Raw genomic sequence first — 26,914 nt, forward strand, 5'->3', positions numbered from 1 at the left:
GTAGAGGGATCCAAGACACTTCTGGCTGCCAGAAATGTTTTTCAATCTGGTGCATATACATTTGTTCCCTGGTAGCTCAGATGGTAAAGAATCTGCCCGCAGTGCAGGAGACCCAGGTTCAATCCCTGGGTCAGGAAGATTCCCCTGGAGGAGGAAATGGCCACCCACTCCAGTATTCTTGCCTGGAGAATTCCGTGGACAAAGGAGCCTGGCAGGGTACAGTCCATGGGGCTGCAAAGAGTCGGACACAACTGAACGACTAACACTTTTTTTCATCTTCATACACATGTCAAAGTTCATTAAACTATACTTGAGTTTTAAACAGAATTTATGCACTTTGGAGCATCCAAATTATATGTCAATTTTTAAAACAGTGGGACAACACCTGGCTATTCACCCAGGATCTCCTCTTGGCCCTGAAAGAAGGAAAACACCTCCAATCTTATCTCGGGGTCTTAGACGATACTGTTTCCAAACAAAGCTGTATTTGAACAGTGTTTATTTTACTCTTTAGAGTGCTTCCAACTGCAGGGCTTTTATAACTCTGTCCGGGTTCTCTAGAAGGATGCTCCCCGCCCACCCTACCACCAAAGTAACCAAGGGCTGTCTTCATAAACTGCCCACTCCTACATAGCTCTGCCAGGGCCTGCAGGGCAATGAGATGAGTCTGGGGTTCCTGTTCCCGTAGGGATTTTTGAACAGGAAGCCCTGCAGCTTGGCATTTCCCTGTTACCCCTAGGGTAGCACAACTTTTGGGCAACTCTATCCATGAATACAGGTTAACAGAGCCCTTTGAGATCTCACAAAGCCAGTTTCACTTTCCTCGAATCTCACTTCATAAACAGTCCTGCTCCCCTGGTCAAGCTGGCTTTGTGTGTTTATGATAACCTAGGTTCAAAGCAAGCATGTGCAAAGCGCTGTCTGCCCCAGGTTCCCCCACCGTACCTCGCCGCAGCGCCCCCCCGCCCCGCCTGCTGCCCCTGCCCCCACCGCCCTCAGGGTCCTTTCCTGAGAAATCCAAAGGATCAAGCCTGGTTATAAAAAGCCGTGACCAACCTGCTGGGCTGTGCGTGGAAGCCCTGGGGCCACACGGTAAATCACTTGCCCTGTGAGGGCAGGGAGTGGGAGGGGCTGGGGCTGCCAGAGGGACCTGGCCCAGAAGAGGGGTCCTGAGGCTGAGTCCGGGATCCGAGAGAGGTGTTACCACTTCCCTGTGCGGGGAGGCTTCAGGGTCCTTGGGGAGGGCCCCGAGGGTACTGAGGGACACCTACCCTGTTCACCAGCCTCCTGCCTGTGCATCTGGGTGTCCGTGTGCGTCTCTGGCTTCATCCACGAAGATGCTGCCCTCCTGGACCATCGGTCTTCTCCTGCTGGCCACAGTCAGAGGTGAGGATGCGGTCACCACCCCTTGGTGACCATGCCTGGGCTGGCCTTGCTTGGGCTGAGACAGACAAGAGGCCTCATCCTCACCATTATCATCATGCTAATTCATAACGTTATCCTTATTTCTTGATAAAACCATCAATACCATTCAGGGAATTTGACTCTATGGCAAACACAGGGCAGCCTACTTAAAACAGATGACCAGCATCATCCAGCTTGGTCCCATTTCTCCAGTGGCTGGAGCGGGTGACAGAGGTGGCAGGCAGCTGGGGCAGGTGGAGAGTGGGGGGGAGCAGTTCTTATCAGGCCCCCAGTACCCTCAGTCCCTGGGCATGGACAAAGGCTCTTCTGTAGACTAAAAGGCATGGATGTGTCCCCCTGAGAACTCCCGTCCTAGCCCACCTTCTGCCTGGGGGAGAGGCAGAAACCCAAGCTTTTACTTGTCCTGAAACCTCCCAAAGGCCCCTCGAGCCCCAACCTGCTTATCCCCATCCCCCTCTCCTCGCAGGGGTGCCTCCCAGGAGCACTCTTTCCCACGCTGTCCTGTCTTCTCATCTCCTCCCCCATCAGGCAGAACCCCTCACTGCCTGGCTCAGGCCCCCCAACCCTGCTGAGCACACTCTCGCCAAGAGCTGACGTGGTCTCCTCCGCTGGTCTTCTGCTTCCTCCTGCCCTGGGGGTGGGCATTCCCAAAGGTCACTCCCAGACACCCTCCTCATCTTTCTCTTCCTCAGGGTCACCCCCTTGCCTAGCCCCCTCCAACACCCCCTTAGCCCTCCCAAGTTCCAGGCAGCTCCACCAGGGTCATCCCCCACTCCTCAAACTCACTTGTGCCAAACCACACTCAGCCATCACCCCCACCTCCAGCTCCCTATTTTTGCCTTAACTCCCCTCAGAGGGCAGAACGCCCACCCCCTCTCCAGGCCCACAGCCCCCGAACCCCAGGCTCTGCTGTCTCTCAGCCTCTTATACTTGGCTGCTTAGAACACCTTCAGGAGCACAGCCCTGCCCACCCCACTGGTCAGCTCAGCGTCCCCAACACTTCCCCACTATCCACCCAACAGCCCAGGGGTCTTCACCTGGCCTCGAAGCCCCCACATTTATCACCTGAAGCAAAGATTGCTTTAGTCTCCTGTGGCCCCTCGGGCAGGACTGTTCTCTCTTCCCACAGTGTATCCAACACTATCGTTATTCCTTCCCAGTTACATTTCCTCTCTTTCAGGGCAGGGTTTGGATCTGATTTGTCTTTGTGGATCTCCAGCTCCTGGGCTTCCCTGATGGCTCAGGCAGTAAAGAATTCCCCTGCAATGTAGGAGACCCAGGTTCGATCCCTGGGTTGGGAAGAGCCCCTAGAAAAGGAAATGGCAACCCACTCCAATATTCTTGCCTGGAGAATTCCATGGACAGAGGAGGCTGGCGGGCTGTAGTCCAGGGGGTCGCAAAGAGTCAGACACGACTGAGTGACTAACACTCTCACACGTTCATACACATCCCGGCTCCTACCTGTACTCCCAGTTAAGTTTCTGGGGTTCAAATCATGGATCCACCACTGGCTGTGACCTTGGGGAGCTTCCTTTGTCTGTCTGTGCCCTGGGTTCCTCTTCTTTCAAACAGAGGTAAATTCTTTGATCATAGGGCCATTTGGAGGCTAAAATAGCTAATACTGATAAAGTGGCTGGTGTGGTATCTGGTACATTGTAAACAACAAATATTAATTATCACCAGTTTGAATGAAAGACCAATATTTGACACCATCAGCTGAGGAAGCCTAGAGAAAAAATCCACCGTAATCCTCTAGATTTGAAATTATTTCACCCTTGGTCATTCCAGGGGTGACATAACTGTGAAAATGTATCATGGACTGGAGAAAGGACCTTCAGATTTAGTTGAGGTTATTTGAGTCAACAATTGCGTGTATGGAACCTCTACTGTATACGATATGATGTGAAAATAAATTCTCTCTGCTCTTAGGGCATTTACCTTTTCAAAGAACAGCAGGGAAATCGGAAATGGCAGAGAATGACTTGAGGGGGAAAAAGGTGCATTAAGGGATGACATGAAGACATGTGGATGCAGCAAATGCCCGAGAAAGCCTACTGTGTGCACGGCCTGTGCCAGATATAAGGGAGACATCAAGACTCATCGCGTAACACTTGATAAATACTTGATGGTTGATGAGTGGCTAGAAAGGGCCATCTGGGAGTTTCCTGGAAGAAGTAGATTTAGGGCCAAAGATTCTCAGATTTTTCAGCAGTTCTCCAACTTTCCTGATGAACAGGGGCACTTATTAAATATGTTGTTTCCAGGGCCCCACCCCAAACCCTCCGAATCAGAATCTCTGAGGGAGGGGCCTGGGAGTGTGTGTATGCTCATTCACCCCAGCATCCAGGTGGTTCTTATTACCCAGAAGTTTGAGGAACACTGACAGCAAAGGTGAAGATGAGATCGGCCTTGGTCAGCCCTGAAGAGTCCTCGCAAGCAGCTGAGTTGACACTGCTCCTTCTCAGAACCTCACAAGGGTCCTGTTTGTTCCTCTTCCTGCCCCAGGAAAGGAGATTTGCTATGAACCTTTTGGCTGCTTTTCTGATGAAAAACCATGGACTGGAATCCGTCAGCGACCTTTGAAGTTACTTCCCTGGTCCCCCGAGGACATCAACGCTCGTTTTCTTCTATATACAAATGAGAATCCAGATAACTACCAAGTAAGGGGGTGTAAAATGACCGTATAGTGGTGGTGGGGTGGGAGAGGATTTGGGCACCCACACTGGAGCCTTCATGTGGTTGTCTAAGGAATAATTCATAGCCTTGGAACTTTCCAGAAGGTGCTTCCTCACCAGTGATAGAGTTAGAACTGTCTGAAGTCTAGGGATCTGATGAAATCTGTGGACGCCCAACCTGGAAACTGACATATTCACGCACTTGTGCACAGAACTTCAGGACTTCCTAGGATTAGAACCTTGTTTGGGGGAGAAAGCGGGTTTGAGTAGCTTTTATGGAGAAAACCAGGCCTTTGTGTCCCTGGGAGGGTCTGGGTTCTTTCTGCACCAAGAATTAGAGGGAACAAAGCCCCTCAGAGGGTGGGGACCGGGAGACAGAAATCCTTTCTTAGGAGCTAGAAGGGAAGCAGGGGACATTTAATGACAAAGGAGAAAAGTTGGGGACCCTTGGAGCAATCTTCAGCTCCCAAAAAGGCTGCCAGGTGAAGACCAGCAAGCTTCCTCCAGGTGCTCAGAAGTGAACATGAAAAACTTGTTCAGAGATGTAGGAAACAAATGTATGAATGCCAAGGAGGAAAGCGGGCCAGTGAGATGGACTGGGAGATTAGGGCTGACATATGTCACTGCTGTGTAGAAAATAGACAACCGGCGAGAGCCCACTTCATAGCACAGGGACTCTACGCAGTGCTCGGTGGTGACCTGAATGGAAACAGAATCCGAAAAAGCGAGGATGTGCAACTGATTCACTTCGCTCTACAGTAGAAACACAGCATTGTAAAGCAACTATACTCCAACAAAAGTTTTTTTAAAAAATAGGGAATGAGACTGGAGCTCCTGAAAGGTCATGAGAGTCCCTCTAGCACATCAGGACGTATGGACTTGACCCACCAGGGAATGACTTTCCTAAGGCAATATACCCGATTGTGCAATAAGCACTTGCATGGAAAAAAATTTGTAAAATTAAGAGAATTTGCTCAGAACTCAAGCAGCTCACAGCTCAGGCCCTAAACTAAGTTTGAGATAGCATGGTGTCTGCATGTAGTTCCCCAGGGTCACCTACTATGAGATTCTAGGTGACAAACCCCACACTCAGAGTCCCCATTACAAAAGAGTAGATAAAAAATAATGAAATTTATGCAAAAAAAAAAAAAATTCCTGAAAGGGAATGGTAGACGTCTGCAGATGGCCAAAGAGGTCCTAGGAGAGAAAAGCTGAGGAACCCCTGGGCCTGAAGCAGCAGGCATGATGGGAGATATGGATTCATGGAGCAGAAAGGGCTTCAAATGCATAAAATAAAAAGCATTGGATACAAAGGAGTCATCTTCCCTGGTGGTTCAGATGGTAAAGAATCTGTCTGCAATGCAGGAGACCCAGGTTCAATCCCTGGATCGGGAAGATCCCTTGGAGAAGGAAATGGCTACCCACTCTAGTACTCTTGCCTGGAGAATTCCATGGACAGAGAAACCTGGCAGGCTACAGTCCATGGGGTCGCAAAGAGTTGGGCATGACAGCAATTTTCACTTCACAAAGGATACTAAGTATGTTGGAAAACAGTTATCAGAACATTTAAAAAGATTAATGTGGGATATGGTAAAAATAAGCTAGTATATGGTAATAATTAGCTGCTTTATTATCTTGCTAAATAACACAGTTTAGGGGTTGGTCTAATAACTTCTGTCATTTTAGATAGTAATGAGTACAAATGATATTTTTAAATGTCTAAAACAACTATAATATTAAATGAAAATACCTGTGACTTCTGTTGGTTACAGAGTATGGCTAAGACTACTGTGGTTTGTTGCTCATCAGTTAAAAAAACACTGTATTTCAGTATATAAAAATCCATAAACTTGAACATTCTGAATTCTATCCTCAAACCCAAATAGGTCAGGAACTCCTTTTCTAGCCTTACCCAGGTTCATGGGAGTTGAACCTGTGACCTCAGTCTTATGGGAGTGGGCTCTAAAGGGCCTGTGGCTTGAAAAGGCCAACATTCAAATTCATCTATTCTCATTTAACCAGCGGATCAATATCACTGACCTAGCCACTGTCAAGGCTTCAAACTTCCAACTGGACCGCAAGACACACTTCGTCATCCACGGCTTTATAGATGATGGGGATTCGGGCTGGCCTACTGACCTGTGCAAGGTAGGCACCACCCTCCTCATCTGGTGAGAAAAACACCACCAGCGGACAGAGTCAAACCCTGAAGCCCCGAAGGCTGGGAAAGAATGACCTCCAGGGAAAGACAGGTTCTTCCTAAAACCACCGAGGAAAACTCAGATTCTCAAGGGCACCCACTATCAAGTTCTCCCAACTCACCCACCTCTAGCCAAACATCTCCTTATGATGCTGAAAAGACCTAGAGTCCAGTCAAAAAGTCCTAGAGGTGGAGATGACAGCCAATTACCTGGCATTTGTCTCTGATGGTTTCTGTAAAAACCCCCGTGTGGCATAAAAAATGCATTACCCCCTACAGCACTGCTATCCAGTAGAACTTTCTGTGATGATGAAAATCTTCTATATCTGTGCTGCCCAAATCAGGAGCCCCTAGCCACTTGGGCTTATCGAGAACCCAACATGTGGCTAATGTGACCAAAGAACTGAATTTTAAATTTTATTTCTTTGTAATCAATTGTGAAGAGTCACGAGTGGCTAGTGGCCATGGTACTGGGCAGTACAACTTTAAAGTGATCGTGAATATTGGTAATGAATTATTATTCATACCATCCATTTCCTGAACACTTACCATGACAGATGAGGAAATTAAGCCCCCCGCCCCCCGCAAAATCCAGTACTTGCCCAAAGTTGAATCCAGAGCTGGAATGCAGAACCAGGTCTTCCATGTTCAAGATACTACAACTCCGTGTGTCTACGACTTTAGCTTGTAGGAGATGCCCACGTATGGCTCTTAGAGGCTTAGGCTGCACTAGGATGGACCTGAGCAGCTCCTTCTCAAGGTTCTTTGCTCCCTTTGGGCTGGATGTTCACAAGTGTCTCCTAAGGTCCAGAGGGAGGCTGTATAGACCTGGAAATTGGAGAGCCTGGCACATGCAATCCACCATGTTGTCCTAACCTCCAGCCAACTCTTCCCAACCTCAATGAACAATAATGAACAAAGGAAATAGTGTTCATTTCCTCTATGAAATGGAGGCCTCCCTGAATGAACAAAGGAAATAGTGTTACCCTTTCTATTATTTGGGCTTCCCTGGTGGCTCAGGTGGTAAAGCGTCTGCCCGCAATTTGGGAGACCCGGCTTTAATCCCTGGGTCGGGAAGATCCTCTGGAGAAGGAAATGGCAACCCACTCCAGTACTCTTGCTTGGAAAATTCCATGGACAGAGGAGGCTGGTAGGCTACAGTCCATGGGGTCGCAAAGAGTCGGACACGACTGAGCGACTTCACTTTCTGTTATTCATTGACTTGGCTGTGCTGGGTCTCCATTGCTGTGTGCGGGCTTCTCATTGTGGTGGCTTCTCTTGTTGTAGAGCAGGGGCTCAGTAGTGTGGCCCACCGGCTTAATGGTCCCACAGCATGTGGGATCTTCCCTGACGAGGGATTGAACCCCTGTCCCCTGCATTGTCAGGGGGGTTCTTAGCCACTGCACCACCAGGGAAGTTGTTTCTTTTTCCCCCCAAGGGACCAGTATCTGTGCTTGGATAATACCACATGACACAAAAGATGCATGTATCCCATAGAGTGATGTCCTACCTCTGTCTAAATTTCATGTTATCAGACTTGTCCCTCAAGACAAAGCATTGTTGGGAATATAAAAGCAGCCTCTCTGTGGCTTCAACTATCTAGTATAAGAGTCTGCAAACTTTCTCATAGAAGAGCAGGTAATAAGATACTGTAGCATCTGTGGGTCACATGACTGTAGTTCTGTGGTTTCTGTTGTGGCTATGAAGCAGGGGTGGACAATGGGTAAACAAACGGATGTGACTGTTTGCAATAAAACTTTTGGGTTTCCCAGGTGGTGTGATGGTAAAGAATCCACCCAATGCAGACAAGAGACATGAGTTCAATCCCTGGGTCAGGAAGATCCCTCAGAGAAGGAAATGACAACCCACTGCAATATTCTTGCATGGAAAAATCCCATGGACAGAGGAACCTGGGTGGTTACAGTCCATGGTGTCACAAAGAGGAGGACACAACTAAGTGACTGAGCACACCCAGTCATAAAAGCAGGTGGATTTGTCACTCAGGTAGCAGTCTGCTAATCCCTGACCTAGTAAGTGTTGTGTCAATGACCTTCTGTAAGACCTTAGACAAGTCACTTTGTTCCAGGCCTCAGTTTCCACATCTACTAAGTGGGATTAAGTATATTCCCAGTTCACAGGGCTGTGGTGCGAACCAGGACAAATGTGAGGAATATTAAAGCCTTGACACAAACAAGCTAGGTGCTCGATAGATGTGAATTCCTATCTCTGGAGTGTGCAACCGGTAGCTGTTAATAAACTGCTTTGTCTTCCCCAGAAAATGTTTAAAGTGGAGAAAGTGAACTGCATCTGTGTGGACTGGGAACACGGGGCGTGGACGGAATACACCCAAGCTGTCCACAACACTCGGGTCGTGGGAGCGGAGATAGCGTTCTTGATACAAGGGCTGTCGGTAAACCCCTGCCTGGGCCACATGCTGTGGGGACGGGACAGGGAGAGGGGCAGGTCAGCACCCCAGAGCACCCAGAGGCAGTCTGGGCACCCATGGAGTGAGGCAGAGCCTGGAAGCCAGGAACCAAGGAAGGCCTTTGCTTCAGGAAGCTGCAAACTTCTCCCTCCCCAGCTGTCCTGAAGATCCCTAGCGGTGAGGCACGGGGCGGACTAGCCTCTTTGAGCCTCAGTTTTCCTTTTTGAGATAAGCCTTCCTTGAAGGTTGGTCTGGGAATAGGAGAGCAAGCTGGGCTGCCCGGCAGCTCTCAGCCCAGCCGAGTCTTCATCCTTAGGGAAGGTCCCTGACAGCCTTCGGGAAAGTTGATTCTGGAGAACCCCAGAGTCAGGGCCATGAACCACGCTCTGAACTGGCCCCTATGGGGGACTCCAGGAGGGAGGCCCATGGTTGAGTATGGATGGGAGTTCACTGTGCACAAGCCAGTCCTGGCCAAGGTGGTCTGCAGATGATACGCTGGTCGCTGGTCAGCACCAGTGCCTCATGAGCCAGCCAGACCCCGGGACCTGCAGACTGTGGCCAGCGGGAGGCCGAGTCACGCAGTCCTAGGTGGTGGCCCAGAACTAGAGGTTGTTCCTCCCAAGCTTTCAGGCCAGGTCCTGTCCCCATCCCCGCTCCCCCAGAGCCAGCGCATCTCTCTACTCATTGCTCTGGTAACGGACGCTCCGCTCCTCTGCAGACCAAGCTGGGCTACGGCCCGGAGAACGTGCATCTCATCGGCCACAGCCTGGGTGCACACCTGGCAGCCGAGGCCGGCAGGAGGCTCAGGGGCCAGGTGGGCAGGATCACAGGTAGGGGTGCAGGGTGACACAGGATGGGTAGGAGGTGGTGGGGGGGGCGGGTAACCCGGCCGGTGGGGTTATTGCTATTATTCCCACTTCCCAAGTTCGGGGAGAACAGGCACTTTGACTCTGAGCAGCACCAGCACTACATGGAGGTCATCGAGTCCTGGGGGCCCTGCTTCTTCCACCCTCAGCTTCTATTTGAAGATGAAATTGTCATGGCCCCTGCCTCAGGAAGGGCTTCCCTGGTGGCTCAGCTAGTAAACAGTCTGCCTGCAATGCAGGAGAGCTGGGTTCGATCCCTGGGCTGGGAAAAAACCCTGGAGAAGGGAATGGCTACCCGCTCCAGTATTCTGGCCTGGAGAATTCCATGGACTGGATAGTCCATGGGGTCGCAGAGTCAGAAAAGACTGAGTGACTTTCCACTCAATGCCTCACGAAATCCATAGTCTGGTGCAGGAGACAGACAACTAAGTAGGCAAATAAAATCCAAAGTAGAATTAACACATCAGAAGAAGCCTATACAACAAGGAGGGGGATGGGCCAAGAAAGGAGAGGCCACATGTTCCATGAGGAGCTGGGGTTTGAGGGGGTCTTGGAGGGGCCAGGTTCAGATTAGGGGAGAATGTGGGGAGGTGAGCTGCAGGCTGGGGGCTGCCTGAGCAAAGACACAAGGGAACAGGCTGTGCGGGACTCAGAGGCTGGGCAAGGACCGGGTCAGGCCCAGGAGATCAGACTTGGAGAGTAACGGCCCCACAGGAAGGAGTGAGGGGAAAAAGAAAAAGGGAGACGAGGGGATCCTCCATGGAGCCAGACGGTGGGGACTTCCTGATGCTCTTTGACAGGCAAAGACCCCACTGGCAGCCTTCTGAATCCTTCCAGCTGTGACTGCTGGGGTGTGGCACCCTTTGTCCAGGGATCTCCGTGGATTCCACAGGCACAGGGTTTAGATCCTGGTTGGTCTTAGAGCGCGGCCTCCCTGTCCACCTCCCCTCCCCATTCTCAGGGCTGGACCCGGCACAGCCATGCTTCGAGGGCACGCCTGAGGAGGTTCGGCTGGACCCATCAGACGCCATGTTTGTGGATGTGATTCACACGGATTCTGCCCCAGTAATCCCTTTCCTGGGTGAGTCCCCTCACCTCACCTCTCAGGGACCAAGGCTGTAACTGATAGAAGCAGTTCCAGGCCCAGGCGAGCAACCCCTGCCACCCTCCCCCAACCCCCACACATACCGCAGGGTGGTATACAAAACAGGTAGCCACAGGAAACAGTTTGGGCACCAACTCGCCAAAATAGGTGTCAGTCACAAACCAACAGTTCAGTGCCGGTGCTGACAACCCAAGGCCCCTGGTCGGACAGCAGACTTCCAAAGGTCACGGGAGGCTCACTCAGTCTACAAACTCTACATTCTTCCCTGGTCTGCCAATATCGAGAGTGGCAGATGTATTTATTATTGATGTTTGACCTGTACTCGCAAAATGCAAAGTGAATTTTTGAATTTTTTTCCTTCTTATGGCAAAGCTTTGGTTAAAGTTTGTTTTGTCGGAGATTAAATATCATCCTTAATTCTTCTAAAATCAACATTCTTTTTGCAATATTTTCTTGCAAAACCACTCATGAAATGTGCCAATGAAGAATATGTTTTCATGATGCTATCACTTAAGGAGGGTTTACCATGTGCTGCATTGAACATTTTGTACACCTTCCCTCATTAATCATCGTGACAGCCCTGAAAAGTAGGTATTGTTATCACCATTTCATAGCTGAGGAAGCTGAGGCTCAACAAGGTCAAATGCTTGCCCAGGATCACAGATCTGTAAGTAGAACCAGAACGTGATCGTGGGCTGGTGAGCTTCAAAATCCAAACCACCTAGCTGCTATGTTCTGGTTCTCAATGCAGCAATATAATTTATGTGGTCTCAGCATAACACTATAATGTAGAAACCAAAATTCTTAAATGAGTAAAGTCATAAAAATAGCACCAGGCCTGACATGTGTCTCCTGGTGCATAATGGTATTAGGACACCAATAATAGTATCCATGTTGTTCAGAGCCTCTCCAACACAGACAGACACACACACACAAATACATGTGCACGCTCACCCAGAGCCTACCTTCCCCTCATCCTATGGGCTCCATACTCTTCTCCCTTCTTGTCTTGCCAAGTGTTCATCTCGGAGAACTTTCTACAGAGCCAGAGACAGGGTGGCCGTGCCAAGGACAAGATTTGCCAAGAAGTTTCTTGCTCCCGCTGGAAGGAGTTGAATGCTTTCTGTAGCCGTCACCTGACTCTGGGACCACTTTCCTCCCCACTTCCTGTTCACCTCTGCTGCCAATGTTTCAGGTTTTGGAATAAGACAAAAGGTGGGCCACCTGGACTTCTACCCAAATGGAGGAAAGGAAATGCCTGGATGTCAGAAAAATATCCTGTCAACCATCATAGATATAAATGGAATATGGCAAGGTACGTGAATGAGAGAAGCAAGCCCAGCTGCTCCACTTGGAGAGAAGGCAGGATGTGTGGTATTGACAGACATTTTCACCACAGTGGCCTGAGACAGTTATTCTGGTTAGTCCCATTTTACAGACAAGGAAACTGGCTCAGGAAAGTGATAAAGCTTGCCCACGGCCGCCTTATATTGAAGTCCATTTTCCGGCTGCAAAGCCCAACCACATGCCCAGCCTGCGCCATCCCCCGCCCTGCACCAGGATGCTAAGACATGGGCTGCCCTTGCCATCGGCTAGGACCCAGTTCTGGCTTTGACTCCCATGCTCTCTCTAGGGTCGGCCCCTTGAAGAACTGCAGGGTGGAAGCAAAGATGTGAAAGGGTTTTGACTTTCTTGCCATTTGCTGTTGTCAGATGCTAGGAATGGAAAGGAAGTGAGCTGGTAAGAAGACAATGGGGAGAAGGAGGAGGACGTGCCCTGGGGATTTGGAGGCACATGTAAGGAGGCAGAGGCTGGGGGTCTGGGAGAGGGGGGCTAACCTTGTGTGTGTCTCTGCTTATCTGAGAAATCAGGCTCAGTGCCCCTAATGTTATGTGACCTGAGGCACCATGGCCATCAGCCAGCCATCCCTTTTTCTGGCTTTGGGCTATTCCTGTCACCCCTTCAGTGAAAACAGGTTTCCCTCTCCTCCCTAAAAGTGGAGACTTTGAGTCTGCGATCATCTCATTTCAGTCTTTATTTTTCCGAGCTGGGAGTTCCCCGAGGCCAGAGGCTGTGTCCCGTGCCTCTGGGCCTCTCCTAGGTGCCCTGCACTGACCCAGAGCAAGTTCTAGTCCACTCATTACCTTGAGTTGAGCGGCCTCCTGTGGCATCTTAATATTGCTTGTGCTTCATGTGAACGAGCAGAGTCGATAAAACAACAGCCAGCATCCATTGCCAGTCGGTGGAGCCTTTGACCTCCCCTCTACTCAGCACCAGGCACCTCGGGTGGGGGGCTCTTCTACTGATCTGCTCCCAGAATGAACACCAGAGTCACAGTGAGAGCTGCCCTATCCCAGAAGTGACAGGCTGGGCACATATAATAGGAAGGAGCCCAGGATTAATTAGAAAGATGACAGGGAGAGAGAGAACAGCATGGATGCTGGAGTGGGTTTCTATTGTGTGCGCACCAGGTCACCCTGGCGTAGGCACTGAGGAACAATTACATCCACTTGCTCCTCTATTATGCAATCCCTGGGTAGCAATTTTGGATGAAAGAAACAATTAAGTTCGAAACAGGGTCTGTTGTCTGGTAATGAGTGCTGGTGTGGGGCATGCAGGACCGGGGGCACTGTAGGGTGATAATTCTCGCCCAGCACAAAGTGCAACCTTCCTTTCCTCCATGTTGAGGGATGAAGCCCAGCAGACCTCCCAGAAGTGGCCACCAGGTAGGCCAGGGTCACTGTGGATCACTCCATGGGAAGTTTAGTACCAAGTATTAATAGCTGGAGAGATTAAAAAAAAGCAATTTCCCCCAACAAGAGGACTTCAGTTTAAAGAGAAAGATGATCAATAAAATGCAGTGAGAGGGGCCAGAGGCCACGGTGACCTTGCCTTCTATTGCTTTTACCTTGTGCCTGGAGGAGTAAGAAGGAGGAATTTCTCAGCCTGAGATGGTAGACAGAAAAGCTGGCTTCATGTGAAAGGTGAAATATATATGTATATATATATATATATATATACTCAGTCATGTCTGACTCTTTCTCTGACTCTCTGTGACTCCATGGACTGTAACCCGCCAAGCTTCTCTGTTCATGAAATTTTCCAAGCAAGAATACTGGAGTGGATTGCCATTTCCTCCTCCAGGGGATCTTTCTGATCCAGGTCTCCTCCTTGGCAGGTGAATTCTTTACCAGTGAGCCACCTGGGAAGCCCATATATATATATTATATATGGGCTAGCCACACCCCCAAAGCCCCAAAGATTTTGTCAATCGTTTACAATACATGCCTGGTCCCGGAGGATTAGATAAAGGTGCTTGTTAGAACTTCTCACTCCCCAACACTTGCCTAGCCCTGAGGAGGACCTCCCCAGAAAATGGACAGTACCAGGGAGAAGAAAGCAACTCCAGCCAACCACCACTACAAACAAGCCCCCAAATTTTCTACTTGCCGAGTATGTCAAGGTCAATGATAGAAGTTTTGAACTGTGTCCAAGGTGTTCAGGAGCAGTGATACCCACCTGTGAAATGCAGAGGTGATTCCTCTCTCAGTCAGAATGGTTCAGGCTTCAAAAGTTTAATGCCTCTTGTGAGCCTCTGTGGCCTTTGTCTTCCTAGGAATCCAAGACTTCGTGGCATGCAATCACTTAAGAAGCTACAAGTACTACTCAAGCAGTATTCTCAACCCTGATGGCTTCCTAGGCTACCCATGTGCCTCCTACAAAGAGTTTCAGGAGGTAGGGCACACCAGGGGCCCAGGGAAGATGGTGGTGGTGGTGGTTTTGTCCCTGTGACTTGGAACAGAGCAGAGATGTAACTCCATGGCTGAGGAGAGCCTTCCTCCCTGGAGTAGGATGGGCAGGAGAGGAACAGCACAGATCCGAACTGTACTGGTCCTTCCCTAGATCCCCAGCTTTTCATTCTGGAAAATTCCCAGTGGATGCATGGTTGGGTAGATGGATGCAAGCATGCATGGATCAGTGTGGGGTCTTGGGGAGCAGGCACAGAATGGATACCTGAATGGAAGGATGGATAGGAGAGTGAGAAGATGGATGAGGGATGGATGGACGGATGGATGGATGAATGGAATAGAAGATGAATTGATCGATAGAGTGAGTGATGAGTCCAAGGCCTACGACCCACAGACAAACTGTTTTCTTTCACTAGGGTGGCTGTTTTCCTTGTCCAGAGGGCGGATGTCCCAAGATGGGGCACTATGCTGACCAATTCCAGGGGAAAACCAATGCCATGGGACAAACCTTTTTCCTGAACACAGGGAGCAGTGGTAACTTTACAAGTAAGTTTCCATTTTACAAATTCAAAAATTCTTGCAAATAATTTTAAAGGTGTTTCAGCCTTCATAGGACCCTTGGTAGCAATTTAATAGAAACTCAACTCCAACCATTTTAAGCTATAATGGAAGGACAGTAGAATGGCATTTGTCTTAGGTCTCAAGTTCACCCTTTAACCAAAAATCCCGATCAATGGAATAAAGTACAGTGATTGGCCCAGGCTGGGTTACAAGTCCACTCACCCCTGTGGCCAGAAGGATGGATCCATTAATAGAAGAAGAGCGTTCAGTTTAGTTCAGTTGCTCAGTCGTATCCGACTCTGTGCGACTTCATGAACTGCAGCGTGCTAGACTTCCCTGTCCTTCTCTATCTCCCAGAGTTTGCTCAAACCCATGTCTATCGAGTTAGTGATGCCATCCAACCATCTCATCCTCTGTTGTCCTCTTCTCCGCCTGCCCTCAACCTTTCCCAGCATCAGGGTCTTTTCCAATGCATCAGCTGTTTGCATCAAGTGGTCAAAGTATTGGAGTTTCAGCTTCAACATCAGTGCTTCCAATGAATATGCAGGACTGATTTCCTTTAGGTGAGGTGGGGCAAAGTCGCTGTAAGTCAAGAAGTCTCCCCACTAATTATGTGTCATATCAGTCCCCCTACAAACACACAATCATGTTGTGATTTTGCTGTTTTGCCCAGATAGTGAAATGATCAAGATTTATGTGTTATAAGTAATGGTAGCCAAATGAAGAACAATTGTTGTTCAAGGAGTTTCAAATTTTAAAAAGTTATGTAGCACTTTATAAAACACTTCATGTAATCTTCACAATATTTGTCATGAAAGATCACAGTTTGGCAGTCTCTATAAAGTCTTACATGTATAAGACTTTAACCGTCATTCTTCTTCTCAGAATTTACTTAGGAAAAATACTTGCAAGTGTGAATGAGAATATGTGCTCAAGAATGGACCCTGCAGTGTTGCTTTTAATACCAGAAGATTGGCAGTTGGGGGAGGCCAGGGAGAGCAACCTGAATCTTAGGACACCAAACCTCACTGAAGAAAATCATCATGCGTATTCACTCCTACCCCTCACCCACAGAGGACTCAGCTTGGAACAAGACTGCCTCCATAGGGTCATTTTTTTCAACAAGATGAGTTCATGTAACGATTGCATTTCTTTGGACAGGTTGGAGATATAGGGTATCCGTCACACTGGCTGGAACAAAGAAATTGAGGGGGTACATTAAAGTTGCTTTGTATGGAAGTAATGGAAGCTCAAAACAATACCAAATTTTCAAGTAAGTTTGACAGTAAAGTGAAATGACCAGACTTCCCACGGTAGGTTATTCATATGAGATGGGGTGTAAACTGCGTTATAAACCTAGCCACCTATGATACAGAACCACTGAATCCTGAAATGTCAAAGCTGGGTAGATCTGGTTCAGTCACCCCGTTTATACACGAGAGGAAAGAGGGAGAACTCGCTGCTTAACATTTTGAACTGTCAGTTGTTGCTTCCTAACTTAGGCTTTATGAATATCAAATTCTCCTCAGGCCAGGCGCATTTGTGTGGCAGCTCCCTCCTCACCAACACACACACTTCATCCCCCACACACACATACAAAGGAAGCCCGAGGCCACCTTCTCAGTGCTGGAGCAGCCTCAGTGCCTACTTCTGCTGGGTCTATGAGGTGCTTGGTAAATGTATGTTGGACAAATGTATAACAATGCTGTAAAAGGGCTTCCCTGGTGGCTCATATAAAGAATATGTCTATAATGCAGGAGACCTGGGTCAGGAAGATTCCCCTGAAAGGCAACTCACGCCAGTATTCTTGCCTGGAGAATTCCATGGTCAGAGGAACCTGGTGGACTACAATCCACAGGGTCACAGAGTCAGAAACGGCTGGGCAACTAACACTTTCACAATTTCAATGCTGTAAAAATAGATTGTTTTTTGCACAAAGTTCTACATAATAATTTTCATGTTAAACTTCTTTGACCACTTCCCGTGCTACATATGAGGTGATAACAAATGACCTCAGCTGACCCACAGGCATCTTTGAGCATAAGATATTGCATTAATTAGTCCCACAGTAAACCAACAGGGTTAATATGCAATCCCAAATATTTAACTTCCCTCTAGGGACAAACTGTGTGTGTGCTTAGTCGTTCAGTTATGTCCGACTCTTTGTGACTCCATGGACTGTAGCCTGCCAGGCTCCTCTATCCATGGAATTTTCCCTGCAAGAATACTGGAGTGGGTTGACATCTCCTACTCCAGGAAATCTTCCTGACCCAGGGATTGAACCTGCATCTCTTGAGTCTCCTGCATTGGCAGGCAGATTTTTTTTACCACTGTGTCACCTGGGAATCCCAGGGAAAAACAAAAACAGTGGAAATCTAGAGTCTAATATTTTTTAAAGTTGTATTGCTTACAAACACCTTTGTGATTTACCAGTCCCTGGATGTGTACAAAGTTATACAATTTATTTGCGGAAAACCAGCAACAGTGGCTGTTGTTTGGAGAAACAACAGATTGCTATCAACCTATGTATTTATATATACACCTGATAAAATATTTTATGTCTATGTTTTCAGAGGATCCCTCCGACCAGACGCAAGTCATATGCATGACATTGATGTGGACCTCAATATTGGAGAAGTCCAGAAAATCAAGTTCCTTTGGAACAGCGTGATAAATCTCTTCCAGACCAAACTAGGGGCTTCCAGAATTACAGTGCAAGGTGGTGAAGATAGGACTGAGTGAGTATCTTTTATTCCATCTAAGTTTTATTTCCTATATTTAGCTATCAATCTGTTCACCAGTCCATCCATTCATCCATCCAATCACCAACCTACCCATCTATGCATTTATCCACTGATACATTCATCCAGCCCTTTCTGTTCATCCACTCATCTATCCAGACACCTGTCGTCTCATGCTTCTGGCCATCCAGCCATGAACTATCCATTCATCTACGCAACTATTCATCTCAACTCTCCATCTATCCATCAATTTACTTTTGAAAAATAAATAATTTCCTTAAGCCAAACTCACGCTGGCAGGAGCAAGGCATCAGTATTTAGGCATGTGTTCAAGAAGGGCTGATTTTATGTGGATGTTTGGTAGAAACCAACACAATACTGTAAAGCAATTAACCTTCAATTAAGAATAAATATTTTTTCAAAAAAGAAAAATAAAATCATATATACCCATGAAAAAAAGAAACAGGCAAATATGAAACTCTTTTATCTTAAACAATAAGGAAGACACCTGGGCAGTACTTGGCGGAAACCTCTGAGTTAATTTCAGCTGGGGAGCAGTTAGGAATGTAAATTGCTTTGTTTGGAGACTATGGCATATATTGGATCTAGTTAATAGTGGCAAACTCTTCTCATTCAGAGGGAACAGAACCTTACCTGGTAGGAGCTGGGAGAGTACCTAACTGTATCTAAAAATATGAAAAGAAAGAAGTCCACCTTAAAAAAGTATCATCATTGCCAGGCTCAAAACCCTCTGGGTGTGTTTTTTTTTGTTTGTTTGTTTGCTTGCTATTTTATTTTTTTCATTAGGGTATAATTGCTTTACAATGTTGTGTTAGTTTCTGCTCCAACAAAGTGAATCTGCTATATGCATGCATATGCCTCTCTCCCTCCTGAGTCTCCACCCCACACTCCCATCCCATCTCTCTGTGCGTGTATGCGCGCTAAGTCACTTCACCGACTCTGTGCAACCCTATGGACTGTAGCCTGCCAGGCTACTCTGTCCATGGGATTCTCCAGGCAAGAATTATTGGAGTGGGTCGCCATACCCTCCTCTAGAGGGGCTTCCCAACTTAGGGATCAAACTATGGGAAGTTTCCTGTGTGTCCTGCATTGGCAGGCAAGTTCTTCACCACCAGTGTCACCTGGGAGGCCCCATCCCATCCCTCTAGGTCATCACAAATATCATACATTAATGCACATTTTTGGAATCGATAAAAATGGTACTGATGAACCTATTTGCAGGCAGGAATACAGACACAGATGTAGAGAACAGACACGTGGGCACAGCGAGGAGAAAGGGAGGGTGGGATGAGTTGGGAGGGTAGCATTGACATATATACACTGCCATGTGTAAAACAGATAATTAGTGGGAAGCTGCTGTATAGCACAGAGAGCTCAGCGATAACCCCCTGGGTTTTGAAAACCCTTGGTCTGACCACTGATTCACTCTCAGCTCATTAAAAGCCCAAGGAGGGGAGAAGATTCTTTGAGGGGGTTTGCTTTCTGAGCATCACTTGGACTCTGCCTCGTGTAGCAGAGCTTTTCAGTCAAAGGGGTCTGAATTCCAGCGGATTAGCCAAAAACTGTTTACTCACCTGAAATCACTTTTCAACAAGCAAAAGAGCCTCATGCCAGAAATGTCTTCCTCCACAGGTATAATTTTTGCAGCAACAACACGGTGCGAGAAGATGTGTTACAAACCCTCTACCCTTGTTAAAAATGTGGTGCCCCCTATACCTTTGTGATAATAAAATTTCAATGGCCTTGTTCTGGTTTTGTTAGTTTAACATTCTGCATGTTCTGGGTCACATTTTAGAAAAGATTTGGGGGACTGGAGCCAACTTGGCCACAGAAAATGTCTGAAACATTCTACTGGTCCACCTCCTCCACCATCTCTCTCTTCCAGGATACTTTGTGTGATCTGTCCTAATGGAGTTTATATACTTAGACAGTGGAATTCTGTCCTGTTTGAAAAGGTTGCTTCCACATGTTGCCCACTCAGCTTGCAGTATCCTGGGGTAGAGGGCAGACCCCATGTAAGAGCAGCCTGTGGCATGAGTGACTCTGGGACTAATCTAGATGGAATCTGCCTCCACCATGGAGGGAGAGGAGCTTTAAAAGAATTTACTACATGAACATGGCACAAAATGCAAACGATGCAGAAGTGAGCTTTCACCCAAGATCCTGTCCTTCCAGCTTTGCCCTAGGGCCTCTCGCTTCCACTTCCCAGAGACAACTCGAGTTCTCCCTGAAATATTCTCTGTATAGAATATTTGCACACCTATCTTACATATCCCAGCCCTATATCTCCCCCTTTTTAAAAAAAGGATTTATAAGCTATGACAAATGTAGACAGCAACGAAGGTTCCCTTAGTCAAAGCTATGGTATTTCTAGTAGTCATGTATGGATGTGAGAGTTGGACCATAAAGAAGGCTGTGCACTGAAGAACTGATGCTTTTGAATTGTGGTGCCGGAGAGGGTTCTTGAGAGTCCCTTGGACAGCACAGAGATCAAACCAGTCAATCCTAAATGAAATCAGTCCTGAATATTCATTAGAAGGACTGATGCTGAAGCTGAATCTCCAATACTTTAGCCACCTGATGTGAAAAGCCAACTCACTGGAAAAGACCCTGATGCTGGGAAAGATTGAGGGCAGGAGAAGAAGGGGGTAACAGAGGATGAGATGGTTGAATGGCATCATCAATTCAAAGGACAGGAGTTTGAGTAAACTCCAGGAGATGGTGAAGGACAGGGAAGCCTGGTGTGCTGCAGTTCAAGGGAGCACTAACAGCCAGACATGACAGAGCGGCTGAACAAGTGTCCTACTAATTTTTCCAGAAAAATTAAATTCTCTGAATAAGTTCTATACATACAAGGTACTTGTTCTTCTAGTTTTGATTTACTTCTTAGACATTTTCATCTTTCTGGCCATCCAACGTTTTGTAAACCTCTTGGCATTTGGGGTTTTTCTTCTGGGATCCCCAAGCATTATTCAAAAACAGGGCTGCTACCTATTTTTTATTGTTAACCTCTAGTTGTCAAGAGACGAGAACTTGTTCACAGTAGTTCTGTTGGTTCCAGGATCATAGAAACAATTCTGAATGAAGGTTTGCCTGCTTCTTGCCTTGAATCCCTTGTACTACAAGGAGATCCAACCAGTCCATTCTAAAGGAGATCAATCCTAGGTGTTCATTGGAAGGACTGATGCTAAAGCTGAAACTGCAATACTTTAGCCACATCATGCGATGAGTTGACTCACTGGAAAAGACTCTGACGCTGGGAAGGATTGGGGGCGGGAGGAGAAGGGGACGACAGAGAATGAAATGGCTGGATGGCATCACCGACTCTGTGGACAAGAGTTTGAGTGAACTCCGGGAGTTGGTGATGGACAGGGAGGCCTGGCGTGCTGTGATTCATGGGGTCGTGGAGAGTCGGACACGACTGAGCGACTGAACTGAACTGAACTGAACTGAACTGCCTTGAATCTCTCAAATCTTCGTCTTTTAGCCTTATAGCCAAGTAGCTTTTATTCTGGACAACAGTCTATAGTTTTTGTACTTTAGCTTTCTTAGTCACTTCCCTTTTCAAACAAATGGAAACATACAGTACACACTGTCCTCACCTTGCTTTTCTCACTAACAGTAAATTTGGATATTATTCTCTAATGGTCCAGAAAGGGCTTCTTCATTCTTTGTGAGGTTTCACAGAGTCCATCGAGGGACGTATGTGGTGTGGTTGTCTCTGCTGATGGACTCACAAAATTTTCCTATTAGGAATAGTCATGCCATGATCCTTTTATGATATCCTAACATGATATAAATTTGTCCAAGAAATGTTTAGAATGTTTATTTTGATCAGTGTTGCCAGATTGCATTCCAATTTACACTCTGACCAACAACATGAAAGGTTGAACTGTATGAAATTGTTGCTCTTGGGAGCCAAAAAAGTCAAATATTGATAATTCCATATGGTTTGTTCTAACACAAGAGGGTTTTGCACCTTCACCAGCTTGGTAAATTGTCAAGTTTTTTGTCTATTAGGTGCCTGAAAGTGCTTTTCCTTTTGTTGCAATTTGTGTTTGTTTTGTGATAAATGAAAAGTGAATATTTTTTCAGTGTTTAGTGGCCTTCTGTGTTTCTTTTTCTGTGAATTGTCCAAATTGTGTGTTGATTTTAAGCTTTTTAAAATATAACATTTACTCTAAAGAGTTCTATAATACCAAGAAATTGGAGGACTTCCCTGGCCGTCCAGTGTTAAGACTGTGCTTCCAATGCAGGGGTGAGAATTAATCCCCTGGTTGGGGAACTAAGATCCCAGATGCCATGGAGCAGAGCCAAAAGAAAAAAGAAAATTGGATTGTTCTGTTGCAGGAAGATACTTCACCCAACTTATCCCTCTCCCTGAGAGAAAACCAGAAAGTCAGTGGGAGCACCTAGAGCAGCCACTCACAGGGCCTGTAACTTCACCCTGGCCACAGGTCCTACAAAGTTTCTGCAGATGCTGTAACCCCGGGCTACCCAGAGGACTCACCCACCTGACCTCACACCTGGTCAGGGTCAGGTTTCAGCTTTCCTTCCTGAGCTGGCTAGGGCCTCAGCCTACATGGTCTCCATCCAAGGCCAATGAGCAGATGGGAAGTCTGTGCCCAGAACCTAGGGGGCTCAGTGCCACCACAAGCAGAGCTGCCAGGATCTCAGCAGAGTGTGGCCCTTCCATCTTGGCCTCCTGCCCACGCTCGGCCTCCCAACAGCCCCCAGCTGAACTGCTTGCTCAGTCCTGGGACCCAGTGACTAAATAGGCTGGTGGGAGGAAGAGGGAGGCATTTTCAGGGCCTGGGGATGGCAGAGGAGGGCACACTTATTGGGCAGAGTGGGTATAGCCACCACTCAGTTCTGAGAATGCAGAAATGGCTCCGTTAGCAATTTTGTGAATGGCATCGTGGTCGCAGGGATTGGGGATTGAAGAGAACGGCTGGTGATTCAGCCCCTGAGAATCCAAGAATGAGGCCAGAAGGAGCCTGCCCCTCCCTTTATAAGAATGCCTTTCATTTGCAGCAGAACTAAAAGGTCTGAGTTCAGTACCTTGGGGGTTTTCTTTCATTTTCCTTTTTGCTTTGTATTTTCAAAAATGTTTTTTCTTGAAGCCCTATACAGCATGTATGCTCTCAGCCTGATGCTGTGAAATAGGTCCTTGTCTGATACCTTCTAGACTTCCTAGATCTCAATAAAACTACAAATTAAAGAACAAAGGTTCCCAGCCTTGTCTGATACCTTCTAGACTTCCTAGATCTCAATAAAATCACAAATTAAAGAATAATGGTTCTCAGCCTTGGCTATGTAGCAGCATTGCTCGGAGAGATAAAACAAACAAACAAACAAAAAAAACCTCACGTCCAGGCCACACCCTAGACCAAGTAGGATTTCTGAGTTGAGGCCCAGCATCGGCAGTGTGTAAAACTCCTGGGAGACACACAGCTAAGGCTGAGAAATGCCATATGTGTTTCCTTCTAAAAGTAAGGACACTTTCCCATCTTTCCTCTTTTAAGTGATACAGGACTTAGATACCTGGCTCTGAAGGAAGAGGGAGTTGGCCTTGGGTTCCCAGTTCTCTCTCTGCCTGTATCACCTGGGCTGGCTCCTTCCCTTCTCAACCTCAGCACACCTAGAAATAACAGAATCCCCTTTCCCCCACACAGGGTGTCTGTGATGATTAAATAAGATAGTTCAGTGCCCAGCACATGATAAACAACCGATAAAGGAAGCAGGAAGGGCAGGCAGCCCTGAGCTATTCTGTAAGAGTAACACAGACACCAAAGATCAGGACTGAAGACAAGCATAGCTCAGAGAAGGTATCTGAAGCAGACTCACTTCAGAATACATGAAGGAAAGACCAGCCACATAGAAAAGTGGACAAAATGACATAAGCAGGCAACACACAAAGAGATACCTGGATCACAAATGTTTGAGATTCATCTCCACTAGTCATTGAGAGAATACAAATGAATTTTTTTTAAAGTACATTTAAGTGAAGTCGTTCAGTCTTGTCCGACTGTTTGCGACCATGGACTGCAGCCTACCAGCCTCCTCCGTCCATGGGATCTTCCAGGCAAGAGTACTGGAGTGGGTTGCCATTTCCTTCTCCAGGGGATCTTCCCGACCCAGGGATCAAACCCAGGACTCCTGCATTGTAGGCAGACGCTTTACCGTCTGAGGCACCAGGGAAGTGATTTGTACCCATCCAATTACCCAAAATACAACTTCAGCAACAGCAGAGAAGGAACTGGGGTCCACATATATCACCATGAGTACATTTCCCAAATGTTCTGTTGGAGAGAAAAGCAAGCATCAGGAAGACAGCATCTAGACACAGAAGTTACCATTTATACACATTTCTGTTCACAAAATACAGCTACCCACTGCAGATGGGTTGTTATTGTTGTTTAGTCGCTAAGTCATGCCCGACTCTTTGCGACCCCATGGACTGTAGTACGCACTCTAGGCTCCTCTGTCCACTATCTCCTGGCCTTTGCACAAATTCATGCTCCTTGAGTCGCTGATGCTATCTAACCATCTCATTCTCTGCCACAGATGTGTCCAGAATATCAAAACCAGGCCATTTAAAATCCTTTTTTATTGGTGGTGTCATATTTTTAATTAACAAAGGGATTTTGAAGCATTATGACAAAAAGCTTATCTTGACTAATTCCAGGTGGTAATTACAATGGTGTTGGTCAATGTTATTTTTTGATAGTTTTCACTTTTTATCCAAATTTAAGAGAAAAAAGGAGAGGGGAGTTACAATAATTTGGAGTTCTGGACCTGTGGCTGGTAGGAGGGGTCACAGATGAAAGGTTTCTAAGACCCCAAGATGGTCCCCATCTGCATTTGGACTTGAACCCTGATTTATCTGTTACTGTTTCCAAGACACAGAGCAAGAGCCTTTCTTGAAACTCTTACTCTTGGGGACCTGTGTTTGTTGCACCAAAACTCTCCATCATCAGCTTCGGACAGACTTGTCCTCAGCTTTCTGCTGTCACCCCTGTGCCAATGGCCCTACTGATAAGGACCACATCCAGCACCCTAATGGAGCCAGCCAAGACCACGCTTAAGTAAACAGCCTTATTTCTTAGCATTTACTGGCACAGGCACAAACCTTGTAATTCTACAAAGATCTCACTGAACCAGGATGTTAACAGCAACAAAGATGCAGCACAAAGCCCTCCATTAAGAACCAATATCTTCATCCTGTCTTCATCCAGCCTCCGTAGGGGGAAAAAAATGTGAATATTTTACAAAGCTCTTTTGCAAAATGGTATGTTAAATGAACAACAAATTACTTTTTCTTTGACTAGCTTTTAATGCTAATAGTGCCATTTATTCCTGACCTTCAGAAATATGAGATATTTAAAATGACAACGTAAAAAGAGTTCTTGTTTGAAAACGCAAGCTACTTTAGACTGTGTATTATTACTTCTAAGTATAGCATATGCCAGCATCACTCATTTCAGCATCCCATTTATATATAACTGGTATATATTTCAGTTGACATTTATTGTTCTCCTGCATACGTGTCAAATTCCTTAATGATGACTCTGACAAAGGCACAGACCTCGGTATATATAAATTACATTTGCTACCATATAATCAGTGTTATCTATTAGAATGCTATTTGTGACAAATCATGTTCCAAATAAAAATTGAATTGATTTTTCTGTTATTTTAATATTGTGCCACTCGCAGCGAGCCTTTGATTGAATCTTAAACACTTTAATGCTCTGTTTTTGTTTGAGGCAGATCAGAAATGGAGTTTGCATGATTCACAAAGCTAAAACAATTTGTAAAACAACAAAATCAAATTTCAAAAAGCATCTCTATTTTCAAGCCAAGGGAATAAATTTGGTAAAGCTATCGTTAGAGGGTACACAGCCTAACGACGAAAGCCTCGCATGCATGGTTAATTTCTATGCATCCATTTTCATCTAAATTAGATTTTAACTTTAATGCAGGATATGAAAAACCTCTACAGGTTTTTATTTCTACCTTTTCTCTCAAGCAACCACAAGCCTTCTCCTGACTAATCTGAGATTCACATCACCCCCATCCTCTCCCTCTTGGGAGTGAGTTTGAATTACATTGTGTTTTCTGGGGCGCAAGGGGATCGATCTGTGATCCTCCTGAGGGATCTCTCTCTCAGAAGGGCACTTGCTTGACCTATCCTGCTTACTAAAGGAAGCACTTACAACTTAATCCTGACTAGCATCAACCTTTTAGGTTAAGTTCTGGTTTAGAGCAGGGGTCAGTGACTTGGGGCCACGGGCCACCTGGTTTTGTACAGTCCGCTAGCTATGAATGGTTTTCACATTTAAAAAATGTAATCTTTCCTGATACATGAAAATGATATGGAATTAACATTTCAGTGTCTATAAATAAAGTTTTATTGGAACACAGCCACACATACATTTACATATTGTCTATCTCAACTTTCCTGCGCAAACAGCAGAACTGAATAGTTGCAGCAGAGAACATATGGCCTAAAATATTGACTATCCGGCCCTTTACAGAAAAAGCATTCAGCCCCTAGGTTTAGAAGGAAGGGCTGCAGTGATTTTCGTTCATTGGAAGGATGAGTTCCGTCAGAGCAGGAGGCTGAGGTAGCACCAGACAAACACTACATTCACGGCCATAAACCTCCCAGAAAGGTTTTTCAGACACTGGTTAGCAGTAGCATTAGTTGCTCAGTCGTGTCTGACTCTTTGTAACCTCATGGACTGTCGCCCACCAGGCTCCTCTGTCTGTGGGATTCTTCAGGCAAGAATACTGGAGTGGGTTGCCATTTCCTTCTCCAAGACACTGGTTAAGAGGTCTTCAAACTTTTCAAAAGTAGGTAAAAGGAGGAAAAGGACAACCAAGGGAAATAAAACGTTACAAGTCTGCAGATGTGATAAAAGTGCACACAAATCATAAAATTAGTCTGAAATTCTCTTAAACTAATTTAAGAGCACCTGCCAAAATTGGGTTGAGCTTAAGTAAATAGGAATGATTTGAGATCAACTGAAGCTGGAGTCTGGGAGTGTGGAGGGCAGCGGGGTGTGTCCAAGGCAGACAAGAGAGACCTGGGGAAAGCTGCCTTTGGTGTGACCTTCAGGGGAACACAAATGAGAAACGAG

The 26,914-nt window shown here is 46.6% G+C and overlaps 1 protein-coding gene across 2 annotated transcripts; it reads left to right on the forward strand.

Annotated features, from left to right (window-relative positions):
* The first annotated feature begins 1,053 nt into the window (after positions 1 to 1,053).
* On the forward strand, positions 1,054 to 19,464 carry LOC129555948 (pancreatic lipase-related protein 2). Of its 2 annotated transcripts, none has more exons than XM_055425909.2 (13): positions 1,054 to 1,092; positions 1,284 to 1,386; positions 3,931 to 4,085; positions 6,123 to 6,248; positions 8,576 to 8,710; positions 9,444 to 9,555; positions 10,553 to 10,672; positions 11,892 to 12,011; positions 14,313 to 14,431; positions 14,862 to 14,991; positions 16,168 to 16,279; positions 17,580 to 17,744; positions 19,401 to 19,464. In XM_055425909.2, the coding sequence occupies exons 2-13, from the start codon at positions 1,338 to 1,340 to the stop codon at positions 19,462 to 19,464; spliced, it is 1,407 nt and encodes a 468-aa protein (XP_055281884.2). In that variant the 5' UTR covers positions 1,054 to 1,092; positions 1,284 to 1,337. The 2 variants fall into 2 exon arrangements, with proteins under 2 accessions (XP_055281884.2, XP_088698664.1); XM_088842538.1 differs by lacking the exon at positions 1,054 to 1,092 and adding an exon at positions 5,511 to 5,529 and having other exon boundaries at positions 1,338 to 1,386; positions 6,145 to 6,248.
* The last annotated feature ends 7,450 nt before the right edge of the window (positions 19,465 to 26,914 follow it).

This window comes from Moschus berezovskii, chromosome 12 (assembly GCF_049115385.1).
Source record: "Moschus berezovskii isolate FMDL1 chromosome 12, NW_MosBer_1.0, whole genome shotgun sequence".
NCBI lineage: Eukaryota > Metazoa > Chordata > Mammalia > Artiodactyla > Moschidae > Moschus > Moschus berezovskii.

Coding starts and splice junctions, on each gene's coding strand:
- LOC129555948 (XM_055425909.2), top strand. CDS start 1,338: ATGCTGCCCTCCTGGACCATCGGTCTTCTCCTGCTGGCCACAGTCAGA. Junction 8,711..9,443: donor TCTTGATACAAGGGCTGTCG/GTAAACCCCTGC, acceptor GCTCCTCTGCAG/ACCAAGCTGGGCTACGGCCC. Junction 17,745..19,400: donor GGTGGTGAAGATAGGACTGA/GTGAGTATCTTT, acceptor CTTCCTCCACAG/GTATAATTTTTGCAGCAACA.